The sequence below is a fragment of the Pithys albifrons genome, chromosome 10 (assembly GCF_047495875.1).
Source record: "Pithys albifrons albifrons isolate INPA30051 chromosome 10, PitAlb_v1, whole genome shotgun sequence".
Taxonomy (NCBI): Eukaryota; Metazoa; Chordata; class Aves; order Passeriformes; family Thamnophilidae; genus Pithys; species Pithys albifrons.
The window spans coordinates 23,690,690-23,717,572 of record NC_092467.1 but is presented as its reverse complement, the minus strand read 5'-3'; the positions used below and the strand labels follow the sequence as shown (position 1 = coordinate 23,717,572).

General features: G+C 40.5%; 1 protein-coding gene across 1 annotated transcript in view; it reads left to right on the top strand.

Moving 5' to 3' along the window:
* Positions 1 to 26,883, top strand: part of EIF2B3 (eukaryotic translation initiation factor 2B subunit gamma) — a 96,093-nt gene that overhangs the window by 36,233 nt on the left and 32,977 nt on the right. Inside the window, exon 5 of the mRNA XM_071564919.1 lies at positions 9,862 to 9,951. Within this exon, the coding sequence (XP_071421020.1) occupies positions 9,862 to 9,951 (90 nt within the window). The remainder of the gene's footprint in view (positions 1 to 9,861; positions 9,952 to 26,883) is intronic.

Below are 26,883 nucleotides of genomic sequence, written 5' to 3'. Positions count from 1 at the left end.
AAGAAGGGAATAGAAGTTGTTTTGTTTTAATAGTATTTGAGGTTGATGTAAAACTGTAAATGATAATCTTCAGGCCATCAACTACCCATTTACTTTTTCTATCTGTTAGGCCAAATGGTTCAAGATGAGGAAATTGTCCTCTACCATGAGTGTAGCCTTGCAGAGGATGAGGATTGGATTTCTTGTCACTCTGATCTTTGTACAAAGAGCTCTTCTAAGAGTAAATGATGGAACATCTGAACTCTGGTACTTGCCATGGCCACTTTGTTGCTTCTGGGCTGTGAGGTTTAACACACAGCATAAGCAACAGAGGGTTCATTGCTGTCTTCTCTCTTTTCAATACAAGTTTGTGATCTGTACAGGACATGTTTCTCTGCTACTGCTTTTGCTATTGAGGACCACTGAAGTCTAGACTAATGACATTTCTCCTCTTTAATTCATTGCTGAAGCTACACAGTCTCCAGATAAGTAATGTGCTGGTGTCTTCTTATCATAGTAATAAAATAGATACTAATTTTGGCCAAAAACTGGACTTTGCAGCTAAATATTTTCAAAATTAATATTTAAATTCAGAAAATACACAGATAAACAATGTTGTCTTAGTTGCCCAGGCAGCTTTTCTTCAGGAATGTGATTTAGATTTTTGTTGGTTTGAGGTTTTGGTTTGGGTTGGGTTTTTAGTTCTACTTATTGTCATGGCAGCTCCCACCTACTGTATGAAGTAAGGCCCAACCTTAGGCTGCTATTCAAGTCCTAATAATAGGTAAAAGATGAGAAAGATTTTCAGAAATCCAGCCCTGTCCTTAGTGCAGTGTAGGTTTTTGTTCATCTGGGCTTAATGCTGTAGTGCTCCAACTTTAACATCTTTCTGAAAGCACTTTAGGTATAAGCTCAGTTTCTTACAGTAATATGAAGCAGCAACTTCTTTTATAGCTATTAACAAATCTGGAAATTTTAAAACATGAGTAATCTGGTCTAACCAGAAGCTAATCGAGTGTGGTTGTAACCACTGTAATTACTTGTTTAAAAAATGCAGATTTGGACTTTGGGTGGATATTAAGGTTGTCTTGTGGTAGTTTTCTGTGTCTAGTCTTTTTTCCTTTTTTTTTCCCCTGATACTTACATTTATCATTGCATGGTATTTCTAATGGTGTTTTGTAAAATGTCAGTTAGCTATTAAAAGAATTAACCATAAAGTTCTTTTGGGCTGAAAAGATGAGAGATGTCTGCAAGGGGCTTCAGTCTGACTTCAGATCTCCTTTGGGTTTTAATTTTGCTGTCACTGTGCAAGAAAAGTTACATTTGCTAATTTTAAGACTTTTTTTAATGAGCATCCTATTTGGTACTGACAAAATATTAGTTGATAAATAGTATAAGTTCCTTTAAATTAGAAAAGAATGTTAAATAAATCTGTATTTCTTGGGTGATGTTCCTGTCACTTGGAGGTTTTTCTCCCTGCAGAACTGGATGTACTCTAAGCTGGTGATGTCCCAGGCTCTGATGGCTCTCACTGACCTGAAATCTCACGGCTCAAGGTTGATGTTATTCTAAATCCAGACTAACATGTCTCTGAGGATGTATCTGAGTACACAGGCAGAGCTGTGACTTCAGTATAATCAGGTCGGGAAACCCCTCTGTTTTTCTGTAGGGAAGCAAGATTCATGAAGTCTGACTGCTGATTCCTTAGCATAATTTCCCCTAAAACATATTTTTCTTCTATGTACCCACGCAGCATTGCTGAGATGTGGAGCAGCCTGTGTCCTGCCAGTCACAGCCAGGCTCCCTCTGCAGTAGCATCACAGCCAAGTTCTGTGCCCACTTTAATTTCTGCCTGAGATAAAACTGTTCTCATCATCTAATTAAATACATGACACTTTCAGTTGTTGGATGTTGTCAACCATGATTATTGTGTCAAGTGCTAAAGTGTCCAGATTGCAGTGGAGTTGAGGTGTGAATAGATAGAGTAGTAAAAGCTTATTGTGAATCAAAAGTGAGGCAAGAGCAGTAGGTGCCAGGGGAAATCAAAAGAAAACACAGATTAAAGTATCATCTGAGGAAGCTACAGACCCTCAAGCAGGAGTGAAGTGTAATTTGCTTACAATACATGATGGAAATGGGCATTGCCAGATTTGCTGCAGAAGGGCTGGATTTACATGGACTGAATATGGGTAGATTCTGGTAATTTAAACCTTTACACTTGAGTTTTTACCATGTTTGGATTCAAAGCTAATGTCTTCTTGCTTTCTAGACTCCTGAATGTTGGTGGGAGCCAAGTGCTGCTTTGTCTGACAAACAACATGCAGTGCTCTTTCTTGTCTCATGTTCTTCCCTCTGACTCTGTTGGGCTCTTTCAGGTTGTCCTTCAGTCCTGTGAAACTTAACTGGTTTGAATGCAAATATCTTCTAAAGAAGGACTCACAAACAGGCACCTTCCGTCAGAAAGAGCCCATTTTCTTGTCAGGCAAAGATTCTAGCAAAGGAAGTGAGTGAGCAGCTGTGGCCTATGCACAGTGACAGGTTAAAAGAGGAATTTTTAATTGTAATAAACTGGTGGTGCAGAAGTAGGTGATTCTCATGAGGTATCTGGATGGCTACTCACAATGGGAAACCCAAGTGTACGTGTGACAGGTTCAGCTTGTTCTCCTGGGCCCTGTGAAGTGAAAGGGAAACACTTCAGGTTATTTCAGCTTTGAGATTTTTTTTCCTTCTGTATTTACTTGCAATGTAAGGCTGGGGGAGGGAGAATTTATTTTTTACCTGTGTGTTTTACTAGTCCAAAGGTGTGCCATTACCTTAAATTCCCAAATTTTGCAGATCAAAGATTCTAAGACCCACCTCACTTGGAAGGTGCAAAGGGTCTTGGGAGCTTTACCAAGCAAGGCTGAAGCTGCTGAGCACTGTTTTGTTTGCCTTTGAGTGTAGGCCAGTGACAGGAAGAAATTGTGTCAGCCTTTCTGTGTTTAAGCTATATATTGCTAGTGACCTGCAGCTTTGACCTGGTATTCAGTTTCACTGTTTCCCATGCATTTACTGTAATTACTTGATTTAAGAAAATATATCATATGTCTATTGCGTAGCCCTTTGGGAACTGGTGTAGGAGGGATCAGCAGGAGCTGCTGTTCTTCAGTAGCCTCTGTATAATCCTCCAGCTTCACTTGTTTTCTTAAAACTTGTTCCTCTGATGTGTTGTCATCCTTTCAGCCCTGGTGATTTTAGGGAACAATTATTTACTAAGGTGAATTTCCATGAAGTAGGAAGCAAAATGAGCTGAAAATTGGAAATGATTAGGGTTGCCAGGTGCAGACTTCTAGTTCTTTCTCCTTCTTCAGCAAAGAAAGCATTTCCCAAAGCTTGATTAAATCTCTTAAATCACAGTTTAGCCCGGCATAAGAAAAATAAGCTCAAATGCCAGATCTGAACTAAGTGACTAAGCCATGTCCTGTTGTGTTGGAATTGAATTGGTGATAGTGCACAATAATCTACTTTATTGTCATCCTGGCCTTAACTGTAGCATAAGATGATTACATTGAATGTGTATAATAATAAGGCTTACACTTTGTATATAATGCTTTAAATATTTTGGCAGACCATAGAAAGAACCTTTACGTGCAAGGCTTGATTAATCCTTTTCCTCTGTGTATAGAACAAGTAGCTGCCAGAGCTCAAGGGTAAAACCTATTAATAATGTCTCTGGCAGTCCCCGCCCTCCTTCACAGTGTATTCTCTTCTGTTCGCACCAAACTCCAGGCTTATTATCATTTTGGTCTCTCTCTTTTGCTTTCCCAGTTTCTACAGAGCAATCAAGGTACTTTAGCAGACTTGAATCCAGTATAAAAGTGTCTGCTATAAAATCGTTCCATGAACTCTGTTTTTGCAATGACAGGGAAAGAGAAAAGGGGCAGCAGCGTTGTGGGCAGCCCAGCCCCTGTGTTATTTCCTACAGCTGTTAGCACTCACTATGGTAGGGAAGACCCCTTAGAACCAAGTTTAGGAAAAATCTTTCCCCAGCAGCTGTGTCTGGTGTGTTCTGGGGGGGGATGCACGTGCATCCAGCAATGTGGCTGTGCACCCTCCAGGGAGCACTCCTCGGACTTGGCGTGGGCAAGGAATTACTGTTGTTCTCCTTCTTATATGGGAAGGTGAAGCAGGATGAAGAAAAACATATTTATAAGTTCCTGGGATGAGCTGGCTGCACAGCCATTGGCACCCTTGCTGTTCAGCATTGAAGTCAAGAGAGATGTTAAAGCATGGCATTCATGCCAAGAAAACAAGTCTTTCTACAGGGAGGTCACACTGACTTACTGTAAACCATTACTGACCTTGAGCAAATATTAATCCTGAGTTCTGATTGCTAACCTACACTCTTTATACTAGGGAAAATGATTTAATCTTTGGCTTTCAGTGCAAGTTTGTTCCTTTACCAAAAAGTTTTCAACATGTTTTTGTCAGAAGTAAGTTCATAGTTTGTATAATGGTCTCCTGGGTATATTAATAACATAATACAACAAAGAAAAATGGCACGTGGTGAAGGTTTTAAGTGAAAAATATTTATTATTCGGAAGGCTTTCAAGCAACTCAGGTCACTAGATCAATAAAACATTTTCGTTTGGAAAGTACTTCCCATTCGTGCTGCAGTGTCTCTTTAGCTGCAGCAGCTGTGAGGGTGGATAGGATGGGTGGTGGATAAAGTTGTTACAAAACTGGAGGAAGGGAAGCAGTGAGGGGGTGCCTCTGAACTGGGAAACAGAGGTCAGGTTCACCCAGCCCTTGGCACATGTTGTGAGATGCTTCATAGTTCTGTGCTGTCTTGAACCCTTGGGGTGCCCCTTTCCTCTCCCATCACTAAGGTATTCCTCACAGCCAGCACTGAACCAGTTGTTCCACCCAAGAAGCAGCATCCTCTGATTCCCCTCTGCTCCTCTGCAGGGTCAGGTGAGGGGTGCTGGCCAGCCCAGGGTGTGAGGGGGTCCCAGCCTGCCCAGGGGTCCTGGCCAGCACCGCCACCACCACGGCGGTTCAGCCCAGAGGTGGCAGCATTTCACCGGTGGGCAAAGGATACAGTGGGGACATTCATTTGGCTAAGTGCTCTGGGATTTTTTTGGCCAAAAGCACTCTGAAAAAAAAAATTAAGGTCATAAGGTGTCTGGGATTTTTGAAGAGCCAATGTAACAGTGGTCTTTCATTATTAGTGAGTTTACAGCCAAGAGCTGTCCCGTAAATGAGCAATGCGATTTAGGGATTATTTTTTTTCTTTTAAAAGCAGGAATGCTTGAGACATTAAAGGTGGTCTGGCAGCTTTTGCTGTGAGACTTCTCTTGGTGTTGATCTGTACACTGGCTTTGTATCAACACAAGAGCACCATGTTCGTGCAGACAGGCAGGGGTCAGCACCGTGTGTTTGAACTGGACGGCACTGCTGCTTAGTGCAAGAATACAGTTCATAGTGTGGGGTATAGGAAGAATGCAGTGGACTGTTTGGCTACAGGGCCTCTGTGAGCTACATGCCATTAATTAGAAAAGAAACAAGTGTGGAATACATATTTTGTACTTAGCATGCTGTTATTTATTTACTTTGGAAGGATGAGGAGGAAGATGAACTAATACCCTGTGACCACATGGTGGATATAATTCAGGTATCAGCTTAGGAGCCAGGCTAATACCAGGTATGATTGGATTTTTATTGTGTCATTGCTTGGATTAGTGTTAGAGTACAGACCATCTCAGGTCCTTGAGCTTATTTAAAGACCTTCATATTTTCTGTCAACAGCTGTATGAAGTTAAAGGGAAAGAGGCCATGGGATTTCTCTTTCTCAGCTAGTTTATTTGTGAGGTGGTGAGGTTAATGTGGCAATATCCCATGCTTACTAGAGAGGCTTTTTGGCTTTAAGCATTATGTGTGCTCCCTTCAGATTTATGATTTTGACCCCAGCCTGGCATTATCACACTGTCAGTGGGAGTGCAGGGCTGGTTGGAACCTCCAGCTCTTGGTGGTAATCTCTCTTAATTAGTTTAGAGTTGAATCAATTGTCCAACTTTTTGCCTTTAAACAAGGGAAGTTTGCTCTATCGGTGGTTGATTTTCCTGAGGGAGGAAATCCTGAGGGAGGTTATCAGGGAAAGAAAAGCTCCCAGGCTCCACTTTCAAAGCAATGCCATGTATGAAGCATGCATCAATCCTGTTAGTACTGCTTATTATTTCACAATGGCGTGTCAGGAATTATGGGCACAGACCTTTCTAAGGACTGTTGCAGACCTTTATGCACTCTCATCCCGAGTCAGGATTTTGTGGAATTATGTGCTAATAAAAGCTAATTGTACACATTAAATTGCATTCTTTGAAATTGCTCTTTTAATTGCTGATCTTCCTTGACTTTTCCACAGATCTCTCCTAGGCCTTTCATTGTCGACTTTCTGCCAGGGAGCCCTCCATGCCTCATCATTAGGACTAAAATCTGCCATCACTTAACATAACACACAATGTTTACAACTGGGAGCAGCTCCCTCCCTTGCATGGGAGCACAGACAATAACAGACACTATAGTGGCAGCACCAATGGGAGCTTTACCATGTATTTTAATGACTTGTGCTTGATTACATTTGCTAGTTTGCACCAAAGTTCATTTAGTAATTGGTATGATTCTTAGCGAGTACACATTTGACATTCCTTGCTCATTAAGGAGCTCCAACAATGGCTGTTACAACTTTCATCTCAAGGGTGACCCTCTCGGATACAGATCCAGTCTTTTTCTTTTGATAAACTACCCAATCCGGCATTCATTAACACTTAACCATCTGCAGCCAGCCCCTCCTAGTACCTTCTCGCTTGCTTTGATGATCTAATTAAAAGCCTTCTGTATTATCTCCCCTGGAGCAAGAAGTCTAGGTGCGTCAGCTCATGCATTGTTTGTTATTCGATTCTCTCTGCATCGGCCTCTCCTTGTGATGGGCTCATTTTTCATATATTGTAAAGATAAGCTGATGCAGTGGGAGATCAGAGCCATAAGGAGGGAGTGTGGCTTTCGATATTAGTAACCAGATGATCATTTGAAATGGTGACGGATTTTGCTGTTATCTGTTAAATTATTTGGCTCCTTTGCTTTTACCTGAAGATAAACTGGTTTAAAGACTAGTCAATGAAAATTAGCATTATCTTTAGTGGCTTGTTACAATAGAGTGCTCTTATCAGTCTGGTTTAGCGTGGCTATTCTCTTCTTGAGTCTGGTTTACAGAAATCAGAGCTTTGTTTATGCATGTGCCCAAACTTGCCTGTTTGACCTTTGAAGCTGTGATTATAATATTAATCTATGGGACTATTCTGTTGCAAATCACTTAGGTGGTCTGTATTTCAGAGGATTTCATTGTGGGACCTCCCTCTTGTCCAGCATGATGTTCTGTTATTGTTAGTATATTCTACATTGAAAGCTAACTCAGAGTGGCATCTCAGTACATCTTGTTGTCTGACTGCTTTTTTGTGAGGTTTTTTGTGTGTGTGATGGAGCAGCTAGGCCAACACTGTGCTACTGTTTGCCCACTTGCACTGATTCAGTATAACTTTATAACGAAGTTGCTTAGCTATAGAGAAACTTGGTGCAGTACTTGCATGCAGTTACAAATTCAGCCCACAAATCCTGTGTCCTGCGGTGTAGCTAAATAGCATTGTTCCAGTTTGCAGGTGGGGAGACTGCACACAGACACTGGCAACAGAACCAGCATTTACCGGGGAGTTCCTGTGTTAAACCCTTGCTTGATGCCTGGCCCCTGCAGCCTTGCCCTGCCTGGTGTTTAGTCAGGGTTGGCATAGATCTTGAATAATGAGAGAAAAGACTGGCATTCTGGCACTAAAGAAACTTTGTCCTGTTTGTCATCCTCAAGTTAAGTATTGGGGGGGTTTCCTCCCATTTTTCCCCTCTCCTTCCCATGTTGCATCTATTTCTATATTTTTACTTGTTTACTACCTTGTTCCATTGATTTGTTCATTTTCCTAGTAAATTATTATATTCATTACATAAATACAAGGGAACTCTTCTCAGAGAAGATGTGAAATTTCTCCCCCTCATAAATACACTAAATGTGGAAACTATTCTCAGGATGCAGAACAGGAGGGAGTCTGCTGACTTCCAACTGCAAGACCTCATTAAAACTAGTAGATTCCCTATCCTCTTTGCATGAGGAACATTGCTATTTGGGCTGACTTCCACAGCAACATCTGGGCCGCCGATAACATCAGTACTGGAGCATTGCTTGGTGAGCTCATGTTTTGTTAATGAAGTAATCTACTGAAAGTGCATGTATCATTTTTTTAGTACCACATACTTCACTGCAAAGTGTTGTACTACTATTGTAGGACCTTTCCTTTGCAAATGGGACTTAAAGAATTTCATTACAGTCAAAAATTCGCTTCTCTTGGATTGAATGGCATGCTTGAGAAATGCCACCTAAGTCATAAAATGTTAAGACTTAAATACTTTGGTAGTTCAGTGCATTCATTGAGAAATACACTGAAAAATTGCTTTGGAGAACACCTCATATTCTTGGTAGCTTTGGTATTGCTAAATATTTGGTGTGATAGTATTGGTTTATAGATACTTATATACTTAATATATATACCGAATATATTTACATACATATGCCCAATTTCTGAGTGATCCTTCTGCTGAGCTAACTAAATAATAAAAGTGATCATGATCACAAACATCTGACTTCAGCGTGTTCTGGAATAAGCAAGCAAAGTTGGATAAAATATAATGGTAAGATGTGTTCATTCAGACTTCATTATGAAATCCAGACATCAAAGCAGGAAAAATGGAAACAGAGATAATTTCAGATGTGGTTTGAAATTTCTCTCCTTAATGGCCTCTGACCATGAATGCAGTTACAGGTGTCTTGAACAGCTCAGTGAAGTCCTTGACTCTTGCTGTGTTTTGTCTTTTTTAATATGCAAGCTAAATCTTCTTGTGGCTTTCCTGTCCTGAGAACTAGTGGTGAGTGTTCAGGCAGCCAGAACGCTCTCAAATGAGGCCACAGGTTTGTGGAATGGAAAATAATACTGGCATAAAATATCTAGCTGCTTTGAGAGATGTTCCAAAAAGGGTTTCCATATCCAAGAACAGAGAATGCATAAAAAGGAGCAATAGAAGTAATCAGTGAGTCTTTCTGATTTAAACTTCATTCTTAAAATACTGAAGCTATTGGAGATTCCTGAGGTTCTGAAATATTAACCTGATACTGCTCTGAAAGCAAAGACTTCCCTGCTTGCCATTGTTTGGTTTACGATGTGAGTGGGAGTTTTACTGATCTTTTCCACCTTACTGAGCTGGATAAGCAAATCCTTTGTAATTGAGCTGTGGCAGTCATTTGTAATGTGTAATGTAGGAAAGGTGAGCAGACCCTATCTCCTTCCCTTATTCCCCTCCAGGAAGTGTTGGAGAAAATACAGTAGTGTTGTTATGTTTGCTAGCAGAACATGCCCAGCCTTGCATATTAAGGCAGGCACTTCGCCAGAAGCTTTGAATTATTGTACCCTGACATTACCCACTGTAACTTTTAGCACTCTGGGCCCATTACTTTGGCTTCCTGCCCAGTAATGTGCAATTTCCACTTACATGAGAAGATGTAGCAGGAGTAATGACTCCTTGGAGGAGGTGTTTTCTTTCACAGCAAATCAGCCCAGGGCCAGCAGGTGTAAGTTTATAGACACAGCCCAATAATGGCAGCCTGCACTGTTGTCGTCTGTCAATCCAGCAGTAGATGGAAAGGAACAGACCTTCGCACACTTTTCACTATGCCCTGACCTCATTGCAAAGTCAAGCTCTTGTAAATGGCCATGCAAAGCTCCATGATTTTCCTTTTTTATTCTTTTCCAGGCATCCCAGAATGCACATCAGAACGGGGCTGATGGATGCCCATCTCTACTGTCTGAAGAAATACGTGGTAGACTTTCTGGTAGAAAACAGGTAAGAAACCAAGCAACAGACAAGGTAGTAGCAGATGTTTGCACTGACATATGGTTTATACCAGAACTTTTAAAGGAAGATTTTTTTACTTAAATTAGCTAGCATAAAATTGAAATATAAAAGAAACCAGTTCTAAAAGTGCTTTAACTACACTAAAAGGAGTGCCAAGCACCATGTCTGAGTTTCTTATTTGGATCTTTTTCAAAAAAAGTAACAGCATAAGTGAACACTAACATTTTTGTCTCTTTTCTGCATCCCTTCTTTTTCTAATCTATCCGTGCTTTTTGGCTGCTCATTTTACCGGGACTCCCCCATTGTTAAGCCTGTGAATACATTTCTGACCTTTGATTTCCCCCACCGCAGTCTGTTTTGGCCTTTGCAATCACCTTCTCTCTGCCCCTTCACATCCACCACCACTGCAGGTGGGCTATCTCTGTAGCATCCTATGTTTTTAGCTTGTGATATTCTTCTGTCAAAACTCTGAGACCACCCACTGAGAGTAAGAAAAACATCCATTTATGGAAATGGAGAAGGATCTTAGCTGTAATATTTCATGAAACAGACAAAAAAACCCCTTGTTTATCTTAAAAAACAAACAAATGAACAACCCCCCTCACAGTAAGTAGTTCAGTTTTGGAATGATGTCCTGTTCCTAGACTTTTATAGCCCTCTCATGCCTATTATACATACTGAATGCTCACTGAGTTCTCAAGAGTTTTCTCCCCTTTTAAGTACGATGAAAGATACAGGGGCTAAGTGTTGTGTTCATAGTGCCTTTTCTTAGCAGATAAACTGACATGTGAAAAAACATTGAGGGTGGGAGATTTATGTTAGTCTTGACCATATACAAATGTGGTGATGCAGCTGGATACATGATTGAAGGAGCTCTTCCAGAATAAGGGTCTGTGAGCTAAATTTAAGTGGAAAATCTGTACTAACTCCCAAAACAATTTCTTACCATGCATAAGAATAAGGCTTATCCAATACTTTAAGTGGTACATGGGGACATTGTACAAGTTATTTTAGTTCCCATTTGTGTACAGAAACATGTATATAAGGTGCTAAAGCTTTAGAAGCAGCAGACACTTTAAACATGGAATAAACCATTTATTCAGCATATTTCAGAAAGCTGGTGATGGTTTGGAATTCTTTTGTTTCCTGTGGTAGCACAAAACAGTGTTTATACTTTTCGTTTGTCATACAATATGTGGGGCTCATTTCTTAAAATGCCAGTCATCTAGTTTTGCTGGGATTAGACATTTCTGAATATTAGGCATTTGACACATTAGGTATTTTTTCCTGGTTGAAGCTGGTGAGATCTTTGATTTTGTCAGGATTTTACCTTGTATTAACCAAAGCCAGCAGAGTGAAATCCTGATCTTAACTCTTCCAGTTTCCCCCAGATTCCCATAGGACAAGTCTAGTGGCTTTTTGCAACTATGACCAATTGTTTGGGCTTTTTGGTTGCTTGGGAGTTTTTGTTTGTTTGTTTGTGTTTCTGTTTTGTTTTATTTTGCTTTGTTTTCTACAGCAAGGTCATTCTCTGTCTTCACTATTTTTTAAGGCTGCGCTTCTTTTCTGTGACATTTCCGGGGCAAATAGATAATTAGAGCAGGTAGGCAGCATTTCTTAAGACCTGATAGCAACATCTGGCTTACTAATGGCAGGTATCTGCTTCATTCTCTTTATTACACAAATGCTGCTTATTCAGTCATTTGAGAGAGTCAGTTGCAAGTAATGTGCTTAACTGGCAAATCTGGGGAATGGGACTTTTGCCATGAGGAATAACTTGGGCTTTCAGACTTCTGGCATTGGTGGGCATTCGCAGCTTGTTTTTCTTCTCTGAGGAAGGGGAGGACAGTGCATACCCAAAGATCTTTCCATATTTAGCAGCAATATGCCAAGACTTTTTAAAGACCCTGTGGATTATTTTTGCCTCAGAAGTACTGACATCTTCAGACTTGTTTGTGTTTAAGGATTCTTTTTAATACTTTGCTTTTTAGTCTAGAGAGAACCTACAGTAAGATTTTGCCTCTCTGAAATTCCGCGCCAGGACTGGAGAAGCTCAGATGCCTTGTTTAAGTTGTGTGTTTAAAACTAACAGCAGGGACTGAAGTGAACAGTGAAGCTCTTGTACAGTGCCAGGAAGTACTGACACAGTGTACTTCCTCAATATTACAATATTTACATTGTGTTAATATTTTAACAGCGGGATTTGATGGCAGGCAGAACACCTTTTTTCATTGTTTGTAGCTCAGTGAAGCATTTACATTTTTTCAAATGTTTTTTTGACATACAAAAGCTGAAAAGGTGTTGCCCAGCAGTAAAAAAATTCAGATGCTACAGCTGGCTTTTGCAGAGGAAAATTGTATTACTTCTAGGTCAAAGCATTATATGAAAACTCAAGTGGTTATCTACGTGGGATCTGTTTCTTCTTCAGTCAGTCCCACTTAAGCTGCAAAGTGTTCCATCAAGTTCTTCCTGGGTCAGTGTAGGTTGTGTATAGCTGCACCTGTAAGGGTAAATTGCAGTCAGATAGATTGTGTGTAAAGTCCAAAGTCACAAGCAACTATTATGAAAACAGGGAAAAGAGAATGTAAAATGGCTAAACCTTTGTTTTGTCTGAGTACATGAATCTTGTTTTAGGATTTGGGACAACTTTGTTGTGTGACAGCTTTGGAAAAAGGCTGAATATTCAGTTCTAAGGTGAAGTGATACCAAGGTTTTTCTCAACAACTTGACCTCTGTCTGTCTTTGTGGTACTACTAGACAGAGCCCTTAATTTTTCTGTGCACTTGTTTCCTCTTCTGGGTGGGATTGTTTGGAGAATAATCAGTATTTGTTTGGCAGCAGTGAGATTCTATGATGATGGATGTTAAGAGAGATCAAAATACCGTTTGGTAGCCTTGAACTTAGTTTGTAGTCCGTTAATACATTTGTATGAACTATTTTAAAAGGCTCGAATAGTAGATTATCCTGCCTGAAATTTTGTTGCAGTATAGCAAATCAAACAAATTCTTGAGTTTTAAAAGGCAGATCTTGCCACTGCCTTTGAATGAAAGTCAGAGGAAATGTTCTGTTTATTAGAGCCTCCTGAAATATGTATATCCAGACAAAAATAAAAATATGATGCCCCTAATGTTATTTAAACCTGAGGAATGTATTTTTTCAGGAATGAAATGGTTTTCACTTTCCTCTCCTAGGAGTCAAAAATGCATTTTGGCAGTTAAATCTACATCTATTACTCATCTACCAGTTCAGCACTGGATCTTAGTGAAACTGAGTGTGCAAGGATCCTACCCTGTCCAAATCCACCAAGGTCAAATGCTTATAGTTCTAAAGTGGCTTGGGCAACAGCTGAAGAAATTCTTGCCCGTAGCAGTTTATTTCCTGCAGCTGGAATTGGTTCCTTCCGTTCTTTCCAGACTTCTGCATCACAGGGTGGGTTGATCAGCTGCAGGGCACTGGCAGCCTCTGCACAGGGGTGCCAGTACGAGCACTCAGTGCTCTGCCCTGGGATGGACATGTCCATCCCTGCATCTGCCATGGACACCTGACACTGATGTCTTCTGGGTCTGTTCCCACTAGATTTACAAGAGTCACAGACCATACCCTGCTACCAGCTGTATTCATCCTGTCTGAACAGGGACCTCAATGCAAAGTAGTTCTTGTTTGAGCTGAATTTTCAGCTTGTGGTAACTGTCCTGTCCCTGTTTTTTTTCAGCAGAGACCTTTGGTTCTTCCCCAGGTTCTTTTCTGCATCAGTGAAGTTAGAATTGCTGAGGTTGGTCTTGGTAGAGAGTCTGAGGAGTTATATCACACCTCTGCATGGCAGGGAAGTCATTTAAAAATCTGATCTCCTTGTATTTAGGTAAGAGCTTTCGTTTCCTCAGCATTTCCTTTTTCAGAGTAAGGCCTGAGGATCTCATCGGTGCTGCACCTCGTGGCGTGTGAAGACAGGCGAGCACAGGCTGTGTGTTCTGCAGGAGCTGCTCTGCCAGCTTGGGGCAGGGAGAGCTGGAGGTGAACACCTGCACCGCACGATGAACCGCACAATATTGCTTTTCTTAAAGCGATCGTTCCGTGAGCTGAGCCAGCAGCGAGACAGAAGCAGAGGCTGTAGCTGGCTGGGGGCACGGCTCCACCCCACAGCTGGCGGGCCTCACACCCCTGGGGCCTTGGGGTGGCAGCCAGCACAGTAGCCAGTCCCTTTTTGGCACTCTCCTGAGTGCTAGGTTGGAATCCTGCCTCGCTGCTGCATTCAGGGCAGATGGAAGAAGAGAGTCCTTATTCTCTTTCCCCCATGAATTTCATGTGTAGCAGAGGGCAGGATCTAGGCTGTACTGTGTGAGCCAGGCGTGTTGCACTGACAAGCACATGCACTGATGTTTCTTTACTGTGTGCTGACAGTTGGATTGCCAACAATCCCAGCAAAGCTGCTACCAGGAGAAATGTGATCAAAGTGAAATTGCATGGTGGTTTGTGTTCTGCTTTTCCACAATGTTTCTAAAATCTAGCCTGGTGAAATAAGATACCACATTTAGGGGCAAGGGCATGGGAGGGAGAGGAGATAGTTATAGAGCAACCCCTTTCCCTGTAAAGTTTTAAGATTGAAAATTCAAACTTGCTTTGAAAATTTAAGTCTTGAAGATATGTGTCTATATATATCCTCTGAATATGCTTAAGAGCATATGTAATATGCTATGCATTTATAATATATGCATGATAGCATTGTGCCTACAGTCAATTGTGCAGGTAGTGGTGACAGTTATCACAGGTGTAAGAATTCCACCGCATCAAGGTAGACTAGAAAGTCCAAAGCCAGATCAAGGCTGCCTAAAGCAAAGCAGTATGTGGTCCTACTGACTAAGTTGCCTCACCAAAATTACTTTTCTCAAATTTCATCCGTGCAGAGCCTGTCAGGAATATGCAAATCAAACCTTAGTTACAGGTTGGGCAAATAAAAAACATGATTAAAAATACAAACTTTGTAAATTTAAGCACTTGGCAGTGCCACAGCTGAGACTGCCTGTGCAACTTTTTGCTCTTGTATTTGCCCCATATTATGGTACTGTCTCCAGTTACATGACTCTCTGTGTTGTTTTAGGGGTTTTCTTCCCCTCTGTGAGGACTGTTTCATTTGTTGCCTGAGGTGTTTGCTGAAGGAGATACTGTTCAATATCGTATGTAACTTCTGTAGTTCAGGTGAAGGCCTTACTGTTTAAACCCTGTTTTGAAGATAAGGTAAATTGCTTTTGGACTCTTGGTCCTCAAGAAGTATCACTGATCCTGTAATGCCCTGCACACACTTCATTAACTCTCTTTCCAGCATCCCTGTTAGTGAAGCAGTGGTTTTCCCTCTTCTGAAAGGGGGAAACCAGGGTACACAAGATCTGAAGTTTTAAGCATCTTTGTCTTAAGAATGCCATTTTTCAATCCTCTGTGTTGTACAGAGAGCTCATAATATTGAAAAACTCTTTTCCATTGACAATAACTGTTACACAGTGACACCGATCAAATTAAAAGCACACAATCAGTGGCCACCTGCAGAAATTAGATTTACATTCTGCATTCAGCAGTATCTGTAATATCCTCTGACGGAAGGGAATTACCAAAAAAATTTAAAAATCAATTCTTCAAGCATCATTCATTTGCCTTAAATCTTAGTAGTTCTTTTCTCCTCTCATGGCCCTCTGCCTTGTACATTTAACACACATGTTCTAACAAATGAGGCAGTCATTCTTCTGCCTCATTACACAACCGTGATTCTTCCTCAGGGCATAGTCCATCTTTGCATTGGGAGAAGAAGAGATTGAGACTGGGGAGAGAGGAAAAGTAGGTGTGTTTTTAAGAGTTGTACCATAATGAGCACATACGAGGTCTTAAGGTATAAGCAACATGCTTATAGCTTTTCTTAATTTGAGTGCCCAAACTGTTACCTTGATACTCTCTTCAGTGTGTGTATATATATATTTATATATGTGACACTTTTAGAATTAAGCAGTGAGGCTACTGTGACTCCTGCTGATGGAGTAGCTGTTATCAACATAGATTTATCACCTTTCAGGTCAGCTGCCAAAAGGAGATGGGACGCTCTAAACTTCAAAGAATATCCAGCTCAGCATTTGTAACCTTGACCTGAAGCATACTCTGTTTCTCTATGGAGTAGTGCATAAGTACAGCAGTTACCCTGCAGAAAAGAAAGAGAATGGTACATTATAGAAGGATTTCTACCTTTTAGAAGTAAAAAAAATTAGCTGCAAAGCAAGTCTGTTCCAGGCATGTGCAGACAGTGTTTTTTCAGGCTTAGGTTGATGCAGTATGGGCACTTCTTCTGTTTATAATGTAACGCCCTGATGAAATGACAACACTGGGCCAAATTGCAAGTATGGAAGAGCCAAAGCTTTTCAGCAGAGGAGATGAAATATTTTTAACATGGTCAAAACAAAGATTTTTTCCATAATTTTATTCTTGGAAATAGCGGGGACATTTTTGATGAAGCTATAAAAAAAGTAATCAGCTGGAGGCAAACACCTGGTATAGGTAATTTCAGTCAAAACAGTTACACTTTGGCAAAGTTTACAAACAGATGAAGACAGAAACTTAAAATAGGAAATGCTAGGCAATGTATCTACAGGCATCCCAGCTGTACCACCTCTGAACTCTAGTTACTTCAAATTTAGTGAAGGCAGATGCCACTGTGTGTTTGCTCAGATGTTCCAAGTTCTCTATTACGTATCAGAGTGGCACATGCGCTTTCTGACATAAGAGGAACTTTGAGGAGTTCCTTTCAAAAGACTGTGTTGGTATATCTAAAACTAAGTTGACAACACACATCTTCCTCTTACACGTTAGGACATTTTACATGCTTTTATGATGTGCTTCCCTCTTTTTCTCCTACCCCTCTTCCTCCTGAAAGCAAGGTAAAATTTTAGCGTGTTTAGTAATGGGGTTTGTTATGAATCTAGTCCTGAATTGTTGGATGTAGAAAAAGCCACTATTTCTCTGGTACAGTCACCTGGGAAGTGGGCAGCTTGCCTGTGGCCAAAAGTATAATGTGTGGTACTGGAAAGGCAAGAATGATCAACAGCAGCACTGTGGTCACTTCAAAAAGTCTGAGTAAGCATTAGCATTGCCCTGTCCTGGGAACGCTGAGTGCCAACATCTGGCTTGCCACCTGGGAAATCCACTTTCCCTGGGGAGCCCTTTTCTTGGGGTGCACCCTGTGAGAGGCTGAGCTGTAGCTAAGAAAACAAATCAACTCTTCCACAGTTCTTCCAGCGCTGGAGAGCTGCCTGCCAGAATTTGCCAGCAGAGAAACTCTTCTCTGAACTGAGAAAATTTGCAGTAACTTTATAGCCAAAGTCAGTATGATTTGTTTACAAAGTTAAACACTGGGGTTTTTTTGGTTTTTTTTTTTAACTGCTGAAATAAATAAGAGCAAATTGTGTGAGGTCATAGCGCTCAGCCGTTCCAAACTGCTTCAGCTGCAATCCCAGAGCATGCTCGGCTCTCCTCCACTGTGTCCAGAAAGCCTCTGTTGGGCCAGCACTAGGAGGGGAGAGGAAGGTTTGCTGTCTCAGTACTGTGTTCTGAGATCTGTTGCCCTGAAAAGAGCTACAGTGGAGCTACCCTTCTCCTCCATGATAAATGGCAGGTCAGTATGAGATCTTTGGAAACTGGAGGTGTGAGTGACTGGCTCTGGAGCTCCTGCTTGGATGGCTGTGTGCTATGCTGTACACAAAGGCCCCTGCAGGTTTATATTAAGGTGCTGCCCAGACTAAACCAGTGCATTTTTTCTTTTTCCCTCTAAATGCCTTTTTATCATTCAGGCTGTCACCTGTGTTTCCTGGCAAGGGCTGCTGGCTGGGGGAGGTCTGGCAGAGCTGAACACCCAGCTTTGGTGGTCTTTGTGTGGCTGCCTGAAAGATGGCTTAAAACAGAACCTGCTCTGTGAATACCTGTGAGTTAACATGTGTCAGCCGTGTGGCTGGAAGGTTTCTCCTTTGCTGTAAAGAGAGATTTTGTAATGAATACTTTCCTTATGATTAAAACGGATAAATAAACAAATAGCTCCTACAGGAAGTATACTGTGTGAAGACAGGGCAAATAGATCATAGCTTTCTAAACAAGGAAAAGAAAAAGAGGAGGAGGGGAGGGGAAACAACTAACCAAACCCAAGTTCCTCCTTAGTGCATTTAATCTATTAAAATGTGAAATGGCAATTCATCTTTCCCATTTCCTTTCCTTGTCAAACATATCCAGCTGTTGGAGTTTTCCCTGCTCCCTAGTAGAAATGCCAGGATTTGAAATTTGTTGATGTTCTCCTCCAGGGTATCATTACTGTTATCATCTTTCCCTGGTACCAATCAAGCTCACTCCTGAAACCTCCAGGGAAGAAACTCCAATAATCCAAACTAGCTTTAAACACATTATGATTTTCAGCAAATGCCTTCTGTAAGAAATACAATTCCTTTTCCTGTTAGTGACCTACCTGGGAGCAGACATACCTTTGGATGTGCTGAATTGGAGCTGATTACCTTCCTGAATCACTGCAAACGGTTCTGTGAGACCACAATATGCCACAGTGGCCACATGCCTGAGACAGTGGAAGCACACTTGGTCACAACACAGTATTCTGTGCCTGCAAGCTGCTCCTAATGAAAATTGAATTCTAAAGTAAATGTTAAAAATGTGTTAATTTTGTTCTCTGAGATTTACAGCATCATATAACAACACTTTGGATTCCCTAAAGAAGCAAATTTAGGGAGGGCATGAAAAAGTTCATTCAGTTATAGAATCATGGAAATATGTAGATTGGAGAGGGATGTATAGCAGTCTCTAGTCCAACCTCTTGCTCAATAAGTCTAACTTTTGTGTTGCTCAGGGGGTTTTTTTGCAGTTAAGTTTTGAAAATCTCTGATGGTGAAGACTGGGCCTTGTCCCAGGACTGTACCACTCACTGAAAAGTTGTTTTCTTTATGTCCCAACTGGAATTTACCTTGTTGCAGCTTGCATCTGTTGCCTTTTGCCCTTTTACTGTGCAACTCTTGGAAAAATCGGGCTGTCTTCTATATCACTTCGCTTGTAGTAGTGGAAAACTGTAATCAGATTCCCCTGCAGCCTTCCCTTCTCTGGACTGAAAGAAAACCAGCTCCCCCTCCTGCATCATGTGCTCCTCACCCTCTTGGTGGCCTCAGCTGGGCTTGTTCTTATCTGATAATAAACATTTAAAAATTAACTGTTTTTTTACTGTTCAATGCAGTTTCAATTTCCTTGGGTGGCCTTCAGTCAAGTTGACTTGTCTTAGGAGATGTGGATTTGGAACTAAGGAGGAATGATAAGTCTTCTACTCATCACTGAGCACCTTTTTCCTCCTTTTTTCACTTCAGTGATTGCCACTTGGACAGTATCACCCTATGCATTCTTTTATTGGTACAGTACATTTACTCCACCCAGCACTACTTGCATGTAAGATAATACATTTGGTGAAGTTATCTTACCTTGCTGGACATCTCCCTGCGAGGATACAATACTATGATATCACAAAAATTTCTCTTGGATTGGAAAATATAATTCCTCTGTATTTTCTATTCAGATGATCTGAATGTACAATTTTCAAGATAATGTTTTCCTTTCTTCCCTTCTCTGATTTGCTTCTAGATATCTCTTTTTCTATACCACCTCAGTCACTGACATGTCCCTCTGAAATGCTGAGTCACTTTTTTCGTGACAGGTTGAATTTTTGGTAAAGAGAGAAAACAATAGTTGTTTTCCCAGTATTCCATATCTCTCATAGTTTTTGTATTCTAGGTGTTGGTTCAATGTTAAATTTCATTGTGCCTTAGCCAGTCAAATGAATTGTGAACAATAATAAAGATGTCTGTAACAGTGTTACTGACTTTATTATTACATTGAATTATCATGATGGTAAACTTTTAATATAGAACTTTTACTTTTCATATAGAAGTTATAATAGAAGGGAGAGTAAATGCTACTAGTGATGATAGGGGACACATGCATGAACAGAGTAGCTAACAAGTATCTTCATTAAGTCAGTGAACCATCATTCCATCAGTAGTGGTATCCTGAGTTCCTTTTTGAATGTGATAAGTAGCTAGTGTGAGGTAAGGGCTGATCTTGGAACAGTCTTGAATGAAAGAAGAGCACCTGCAAGTTTCTTTACTTAAAGTGAAAAAATAAAAAAGGGAGTATAATATTTTAAGTTGTCTATGGGAAATGCTGAGTGCTGTCAAGTTACTGGTTTTGAAGAAGTCCAATACCTGAATGGGGAGAAGGAATGACATTTCCCTAAAGATGCAGAGATGAACTGTAGCCCACACACCATTTTATACCAAACTTTTATGGATTAGTACCACCTGGAAAGAACATTATGAATAAAAGCAGACTTGTGAAGAAGATGAGATTCACCGGCCAAAAAACTTAAAGTTCTTCAAGAAAGGATGAAGTGAACACAAAAAAAAGTTTAGTCTTCTCACAGACTGAAGATTATGTTGCAAATGCCACAGTGAAAAGAAGAGAAGAGTTGCCCACAGGGAGGGGTGGAGCAAGGATTAGTAATCAATGGGGAGGATAGGAATTAACTAAGGTAGAATGATTGCTGTGGAAAAGGGAGTAGAAATGCTACTTGTACAGGTGGAAGCAGGCCTGAATTACACACAAGAACTTCCAGTTTATCTTGCAGACTGCTAAAAGTTGGATCAAACCAAGAACAGGTCTGCTTGATTGCAAAGCCCCACAGTATCCACATGGAGAAACAGCAAAGTGGTCTGGACATCTACAGTGTCTTTAATGCAGTCTCAGTGGAGTGGGGTGAAAGGGGTTGCCCATGTGTAGCTGCAGCCATGTGTATGTTTTCTGACACGTTTTATACAGACAAGTTTGAAGTGTTTAAGTCTATCTAAATATATTATTATGCACTTTAAGTTAACATAATTCATGGCTTAATGAATATGTGTCAACTTTATCAAATGCATCATCTACGTGTGTTTGTTTAGGCATATTATCAGAATGCTGCTGTTTCTTTTTTCGGAAAAGGAGCCTGATTTCTAAGGCACTTATTAAAAAGTTGGTAACTCAGACACAGGTGGCTGCAAAGGCGGAGGTGGGAGAGAATGGGGAAAGATGAGTTCTGGCAAGGAATCGTGTTTGTTGCAGGTGCGCTTGTTTTAGAAGAATGGGATGCTGTCTGGGAATGAATGAGATCCATTCCTCAGCAGTGTGTACAACCTGCCAAACACCCTGGGTGGCCTCCAACAGGCTTAGAGACTTTTGGTCAGAGAGCAGTTCTAAAAATGTCTAAACTTGCTGGCATTCCCATGCAAAAGCTGTATTAGTTGGGAGCTGTGGGGTGTTCCTGGATGTTTGGCAAGAGGGCAGAGTTAAGGTTACTTAGATGACCTGAGCTGAGTGTGTGCACACTTTCAAAGGATTTGAGTATGTAATTGAGGAGTTTTAATTTCTGTGGTCAATTTTTCAGAAAGCTGCCTTGTTTCCCAAAGGGCTTTTTGGCAGAAGTGGAAGTTAGATCCCTGCTCCTTTAACTGCATCCAGACTTGGTGGAACTTGAGAACAGCTTTTCATGTGGTTTCCATCCATACCATCCCTTTCATACTTTGATCTGGATTCTCCCCATGTTACAGTGTCTGTGACTGTCACTTGCATGTCTTCTGCTTTTCCTCCATCATCCTGAATGTAGGGGTTTTCATGGTGATTCTGCAGTTTTGGGGAGTCATTCATAAATTTGATCCTGCAAAGCAAAGCTGTGCAGTTTTACTGCCTTGCTGTGTAATGGCTTTTGAATGAGTCACACACGCTCTTGTGAGCGTTGGGACTATGTTGCTGTCAGACTTGAACGTTTTAGTTAGAAAATAGTATGGAAAGACAAATGAAGCACAACTGCAGTCATGTGGAATTAGCTTTTAGTAGAACATTTCTCAGAGTTTCCTGGTCTTCTCTGTAGGCTTTTAGCTCCAAAAATAAATAGACACTCTGACAAATAATTAATTAATATGAAACTGGGGAAGGTATGAGAAATATATTTACTCTTTTTGTGATAGAAATTTTGAAAGTAGAGCAGGACAAACAGAACATAGCAAGATATAAAAGATGTTTGATGCTATGATGGGTGTTGCAGGTTGTTGAATTGGGCACAAGTAATTGCCTGGTAGTTTTTTGGCTTGCCTGGTTACTTTGGAGTTTTCCTTTATTATAATTGGTCTTGGCTACACCAAGCAAAAGCAGAAGGTTTATTGCAAGATATAAGGGCAGAATTAGCCTTCTGCAGGGATGTGGCACACCCCATAAATTTATCATTTGATTTTTTTTCTTTTTTATGTAGTCCTTCTGTACTTTCTCCATGTTCTTAGCATGTCTCAGAAATTCCAGCATTTTTAGTAGTGAATTAGTGAGAAGAAGGGGTAAAGGCCTGTAATTGCTTTTTCCATTGTGCTTGTTAAAACTGCGTTGTGGGAAATGGACCCAAACACTGTCTTTTAAGTGGTGTTGAGTCTGAGGCAGGTGGTATTAACTCAGGACTGCATTAACTCTTTTCAAATCTCTTTCCTGTTTCCTTGAGGAAACATGCCTGGTGTATATACGTGGCAAGGGCTGTTTGCCTGCCTCTTGCATTGACATTTTAATTTGGTCCATGATATAAATATCATTTCCCTAATCCCCTTGCCCTGACCCTGTTTTGTCTTTTCTTCAAAGTGAGTTGACTTTTTTTTTCTTTAAGGAGGGGGGAGGAGATGGGAATCGTGGCTGGCTGCTCTAGTTTGGAGCATTAAATGCTTGGCGAAAAGAAATCTCAGAGTAACTGTTGTTTCTTTCTTTGTATTCACATGGAAATTTTTAATCTCCATCAAAGGATCAGGAGAAAATAACGTTGAGATTCAACAAGAGAGCTCCCAGCTTACATGGAATTTTTAAATGTTATTTGGCTTTATCCTTTAAGCGATGAGAACCATGAACTGTGTACCTACAGGGTTCAGAATTAACTTTTCTCTTTCTTGCAACACACCCTCTTTTTTTTTCCCTCTCTCCCTTTTTCTTACTTCTTTATTGTTCTGCATAAACATGCAAGTTCTTTCTGGCCAAAACTGTAAGTTGCCTTAGGATTTATTTAGTTGTATTTATGTATACATTTCTAACATTAATTATGAGCACTAGTCTGAAATACAGGCTCATGTTCTCCTTTTGATGTGATCTGAAGAATCTCTGTTGAAGGCCATGGAGCTCAGATCAGAACCCAACCCAGTGTGTGCTTGCCTGGCTGTACAAGAGCTAACATTTACCTGTTAAAAAGAAATAAAGGCAAAAGTAGATATAAAAAGGCTAATGATCTGCTTGTTTGTAATAGGGAAGCACAAACACTCTGTGCACCTGTAGGTGTAACTGATAGTGCTAACGATGGGAGCAAGGGAGGCCCCTGCTAATACCCGTGGAGGGTAACAGCAGATTTCACAGGTGGGTGCTGACAGCAGTGGTAGATTTCATGCTTCATCACAGAGTAATAAAACAGGGAGGATATTAAAATGCTAATACTCATTAATACTATTTTATGGTGTTTAACATTAAACATGGAAAATGAAAATGAATGACAGCCGGTAAATGGAACTGACACTTGTGTTCAGGGTCTACAAAGCTGGTGAGAACTCACTGCAGGAAGTAAAGGCTGTGGATGCTCCCATTCCTGCTGTGGGTCAAGCCAAACAGCACCTACTGGTTCTGAGACTTGTGCAAGCTCACCTAAACTTAGACTTAAATGGACACTTTATTATTATAAAATACTCTACAAGATTTTTTTCTTTATCAGCTTTAGTCAGAACCATTATTTGCTGTGTCATACGACAACAGAGTCTCCAGCAGTACATATGTCTAAGAACAGAAATCACAGCCCATTGAAGCATAGTTGTGAAAGATTTTTTTTAAAGTTGTCAGTATTAGGTTTTTTCCAAAAAACTCTTCTTGTGTTTCAGTTGGCTACATTGTTCTTGATTTCTTGCTGAGTTTCAATAAGCTGCCCTTCATCCCAAAGGTAGTTGCATTTCAGCAACAAGTAAAAGTTGGCCCTCTGTGGGCCATAATATAATGCAATATAATATAATATACATAGATACAAACTTAATTCTGCCCTTTCGTATACTGTCGTAAGTTTATTTTTGGTTAAAAGCCACTGGAAACCTCTGCATAGCTGTGTTTAAATATGAAACTTAAAGAGCTAGGGCGTTTTCACCTCATGTTCCTCACAAGTAAAACTTTTTAATTTAGCATGAACCTTATCTCTGTCTTTGCTGAGGTGCAAAAATCCGAGAAACACTGGGAATACGAAGTAGTGCACAGGGACCTGGGGCAAAGGGATTCTAAAGGTGTAGTTATGTCTCTCTGGTAATAACAGCCTTGGTAAAATTACAGTTGTCTGTCCTAGTGTCCATTTTTTGTACCTTAATGTTTTAGGTTTTAAATAAAATTAAGCTAGAATATTCTAGGTTTACAATGCCTGGGTCTGAGTCTAACAGCCTGCATAGCTGACTGCAAGTGACTGATGTGTACTCCAAGCTCTTAAGTACATTTAATATAGACTTTTTCAGGAGGTTCTTCTGCTTTTAAAAAAATCTTCTCTTGAATTCTCAGCTTTTTCTTGCACTTGCACCATGAATTTCAACTGCCCAGTTGTTTTCATTTCCCCCACTTATGCACCGTCCCTTGCCAACATCCCTTGTTTGTACCTGCTGGGTGAATGGCAATTCCATCCCAGAGATCCTGCTTTTTATGCACAAAATGTGATCAGTATCAACCCCTTTCAAAATTGCTGTCATCTCCTCTTGTTCTCAGGAGACAGAAGTCACATAAGGTGCTTCAGGGATTAGCATGTGCCCATCCCTTCATTTATAATAATAATTTAATGGCACTCACCATCTTTGGTGGTTTAATGGAAAACCTGCAACTTTCTGTTGAGGTGAAAACAGAGCTTCAAAAATCAGAATTTAGGGAATGAAAGATCACGGAGAAGGGCTTGTCACTTGGGCTAGGTTATATGAAAATATATTTATTTTGGCAAATGTTTCTCAAAAGCAGGTTCATGTTTATGCTCTCTACCATCTGGACTTTGCAGTGAGGTGTCCAGAGCATGCTTACTCCACGTTGGTTTAGAACTGGATTTCTGCCAAAATTTTGTGTGCCCTCCTCTACTTCCACCTACCCCTCTACTTTCTTTCTCCTGGTTATAGAATATTTTTCCTTATGTTGATCTCAGTGGGTATTTTATTTCCACTTCTTGGTGCTAAAGAAAACAACAAGCTTTAGAAAATGAGGGATCTAAGTTTTAAAACCTGAATAGAATAAAAAAAGGTGCTTTCTCCAGCCTATGCACTCTTATGCTTATTTCTTCTTAATATAGGTACATGAAGTTCAGGATTTGATTGTAAGAATTTTTAGCACACTAGACCAGAAACCTTTTGGATTTGTCATCTTTTGTATCTAGGTTACAGGCCAGTTGGTTCTTCCAAACTCCTGCTAATTTTTTTGTCTCTTAATGAAGGGTCTTCAGTCCTGCGCCTCCTTTGATATAAATTCCTTTCCCAGTCCCAGACAGATGTTTGGTTTCCCCCACTGTTGACAGTCAGATAGTCTCACACTATCACTTCGTGTATCTACATTTGCAAGATCTGTTACAAAAAAATTCTCAAATTTTTCTCACAGAGGGCCTTACTGTATATTTTTAATAATACTTTCCAAAGGCAAATTCCTTTAATGTTGCATATAAATTGCTTAAACAGCAAGCAGAGGCAAACCTTCCTGTTTTTCCTTTTCCAGTAAGAAGGGTGTGTTTCTGAGCCACATCTTATGGATGACCTGGAGATTTGCTCCACCTTTGGCAAAGGAATGTGGCTAGCACTTCAGAGAATTGCAGGAAGGCTTCAGGAGTTTGGCCAAGAAAGATTAAACCATCAAAAACCAGGCAAAACTTTGTCTTTCCCCCTTTCCACTGCTTTCATTTCCTACCGTGTTGTGTTGTCTTCTGCATCAGACTATTTAAGACTGCCAAATACTTGGGTATTTTATAGGTAATATATCTTATAAATGCCATAGCCAGCCTCTGAGGGAAACAGAGGATTGTCGGTTTTGGATGGAGTATAAAACCCAAGCAGGAAATCATTGCTGAATGGCACAGCTGCAGGCAAACATTGTGAGCCAGTAAACTGCCCATCTGCACAGCCACACGTGTGTGGGAGCGCGGGGCCAGGGCGGCCGTGGCAGAGCGCGCCTGTGAGTGGTTAGCAGGGAGAAATTTGGGGATTAAAGAATGAAGTGTTTTGCTTCATTAGTTCCTGAAATACAGCTATCTGAAGGTGATTATAATCTTATTTTCAAGAATGAGGAGAGATTGAAGACTAGAGGTTTTCCTTGTCTGTAATAAAAAATAAAAGCAGGATTTCAGAGCTGAGGTGGGTTTGATCATGCCATTGCAGAATGGAGAATGTGACACAACCTACAGTTGAGGGACTGAAAAAAAAGTTTGTCAAGAAAAAGGAACACACTGTATTTGTTGTTCATAGGGCTGAACTGGCAATCACATCTGAATCTTCCCTTCAAAGTTAGAAGCAGGAAAGACTGTTTTGGTCCTTAGGTACACTTCACTGTCATTGACCTGAAACAGGGGCCTGGTTGGGTTTTGGGCTGGATGTTTCTTAACGTTTGAACTGTGTAAGATCTCCCTTTGCTAGATATTTTGACAAGCAAAATAATTTTCACTATACTTGTTCTGGTAGTTTTCTCTTGTAATTTAACCTACTAGTTAGTTCCTTGTTTTGCTGATTCCATTCTAAATACTCTTCTTTCTTTGTAGGTTATTGTTTTTTGAGTTCCTCTAGCCAAGTTCAGTGTGTTAGTTCTCCCAGTCCTTCCTCT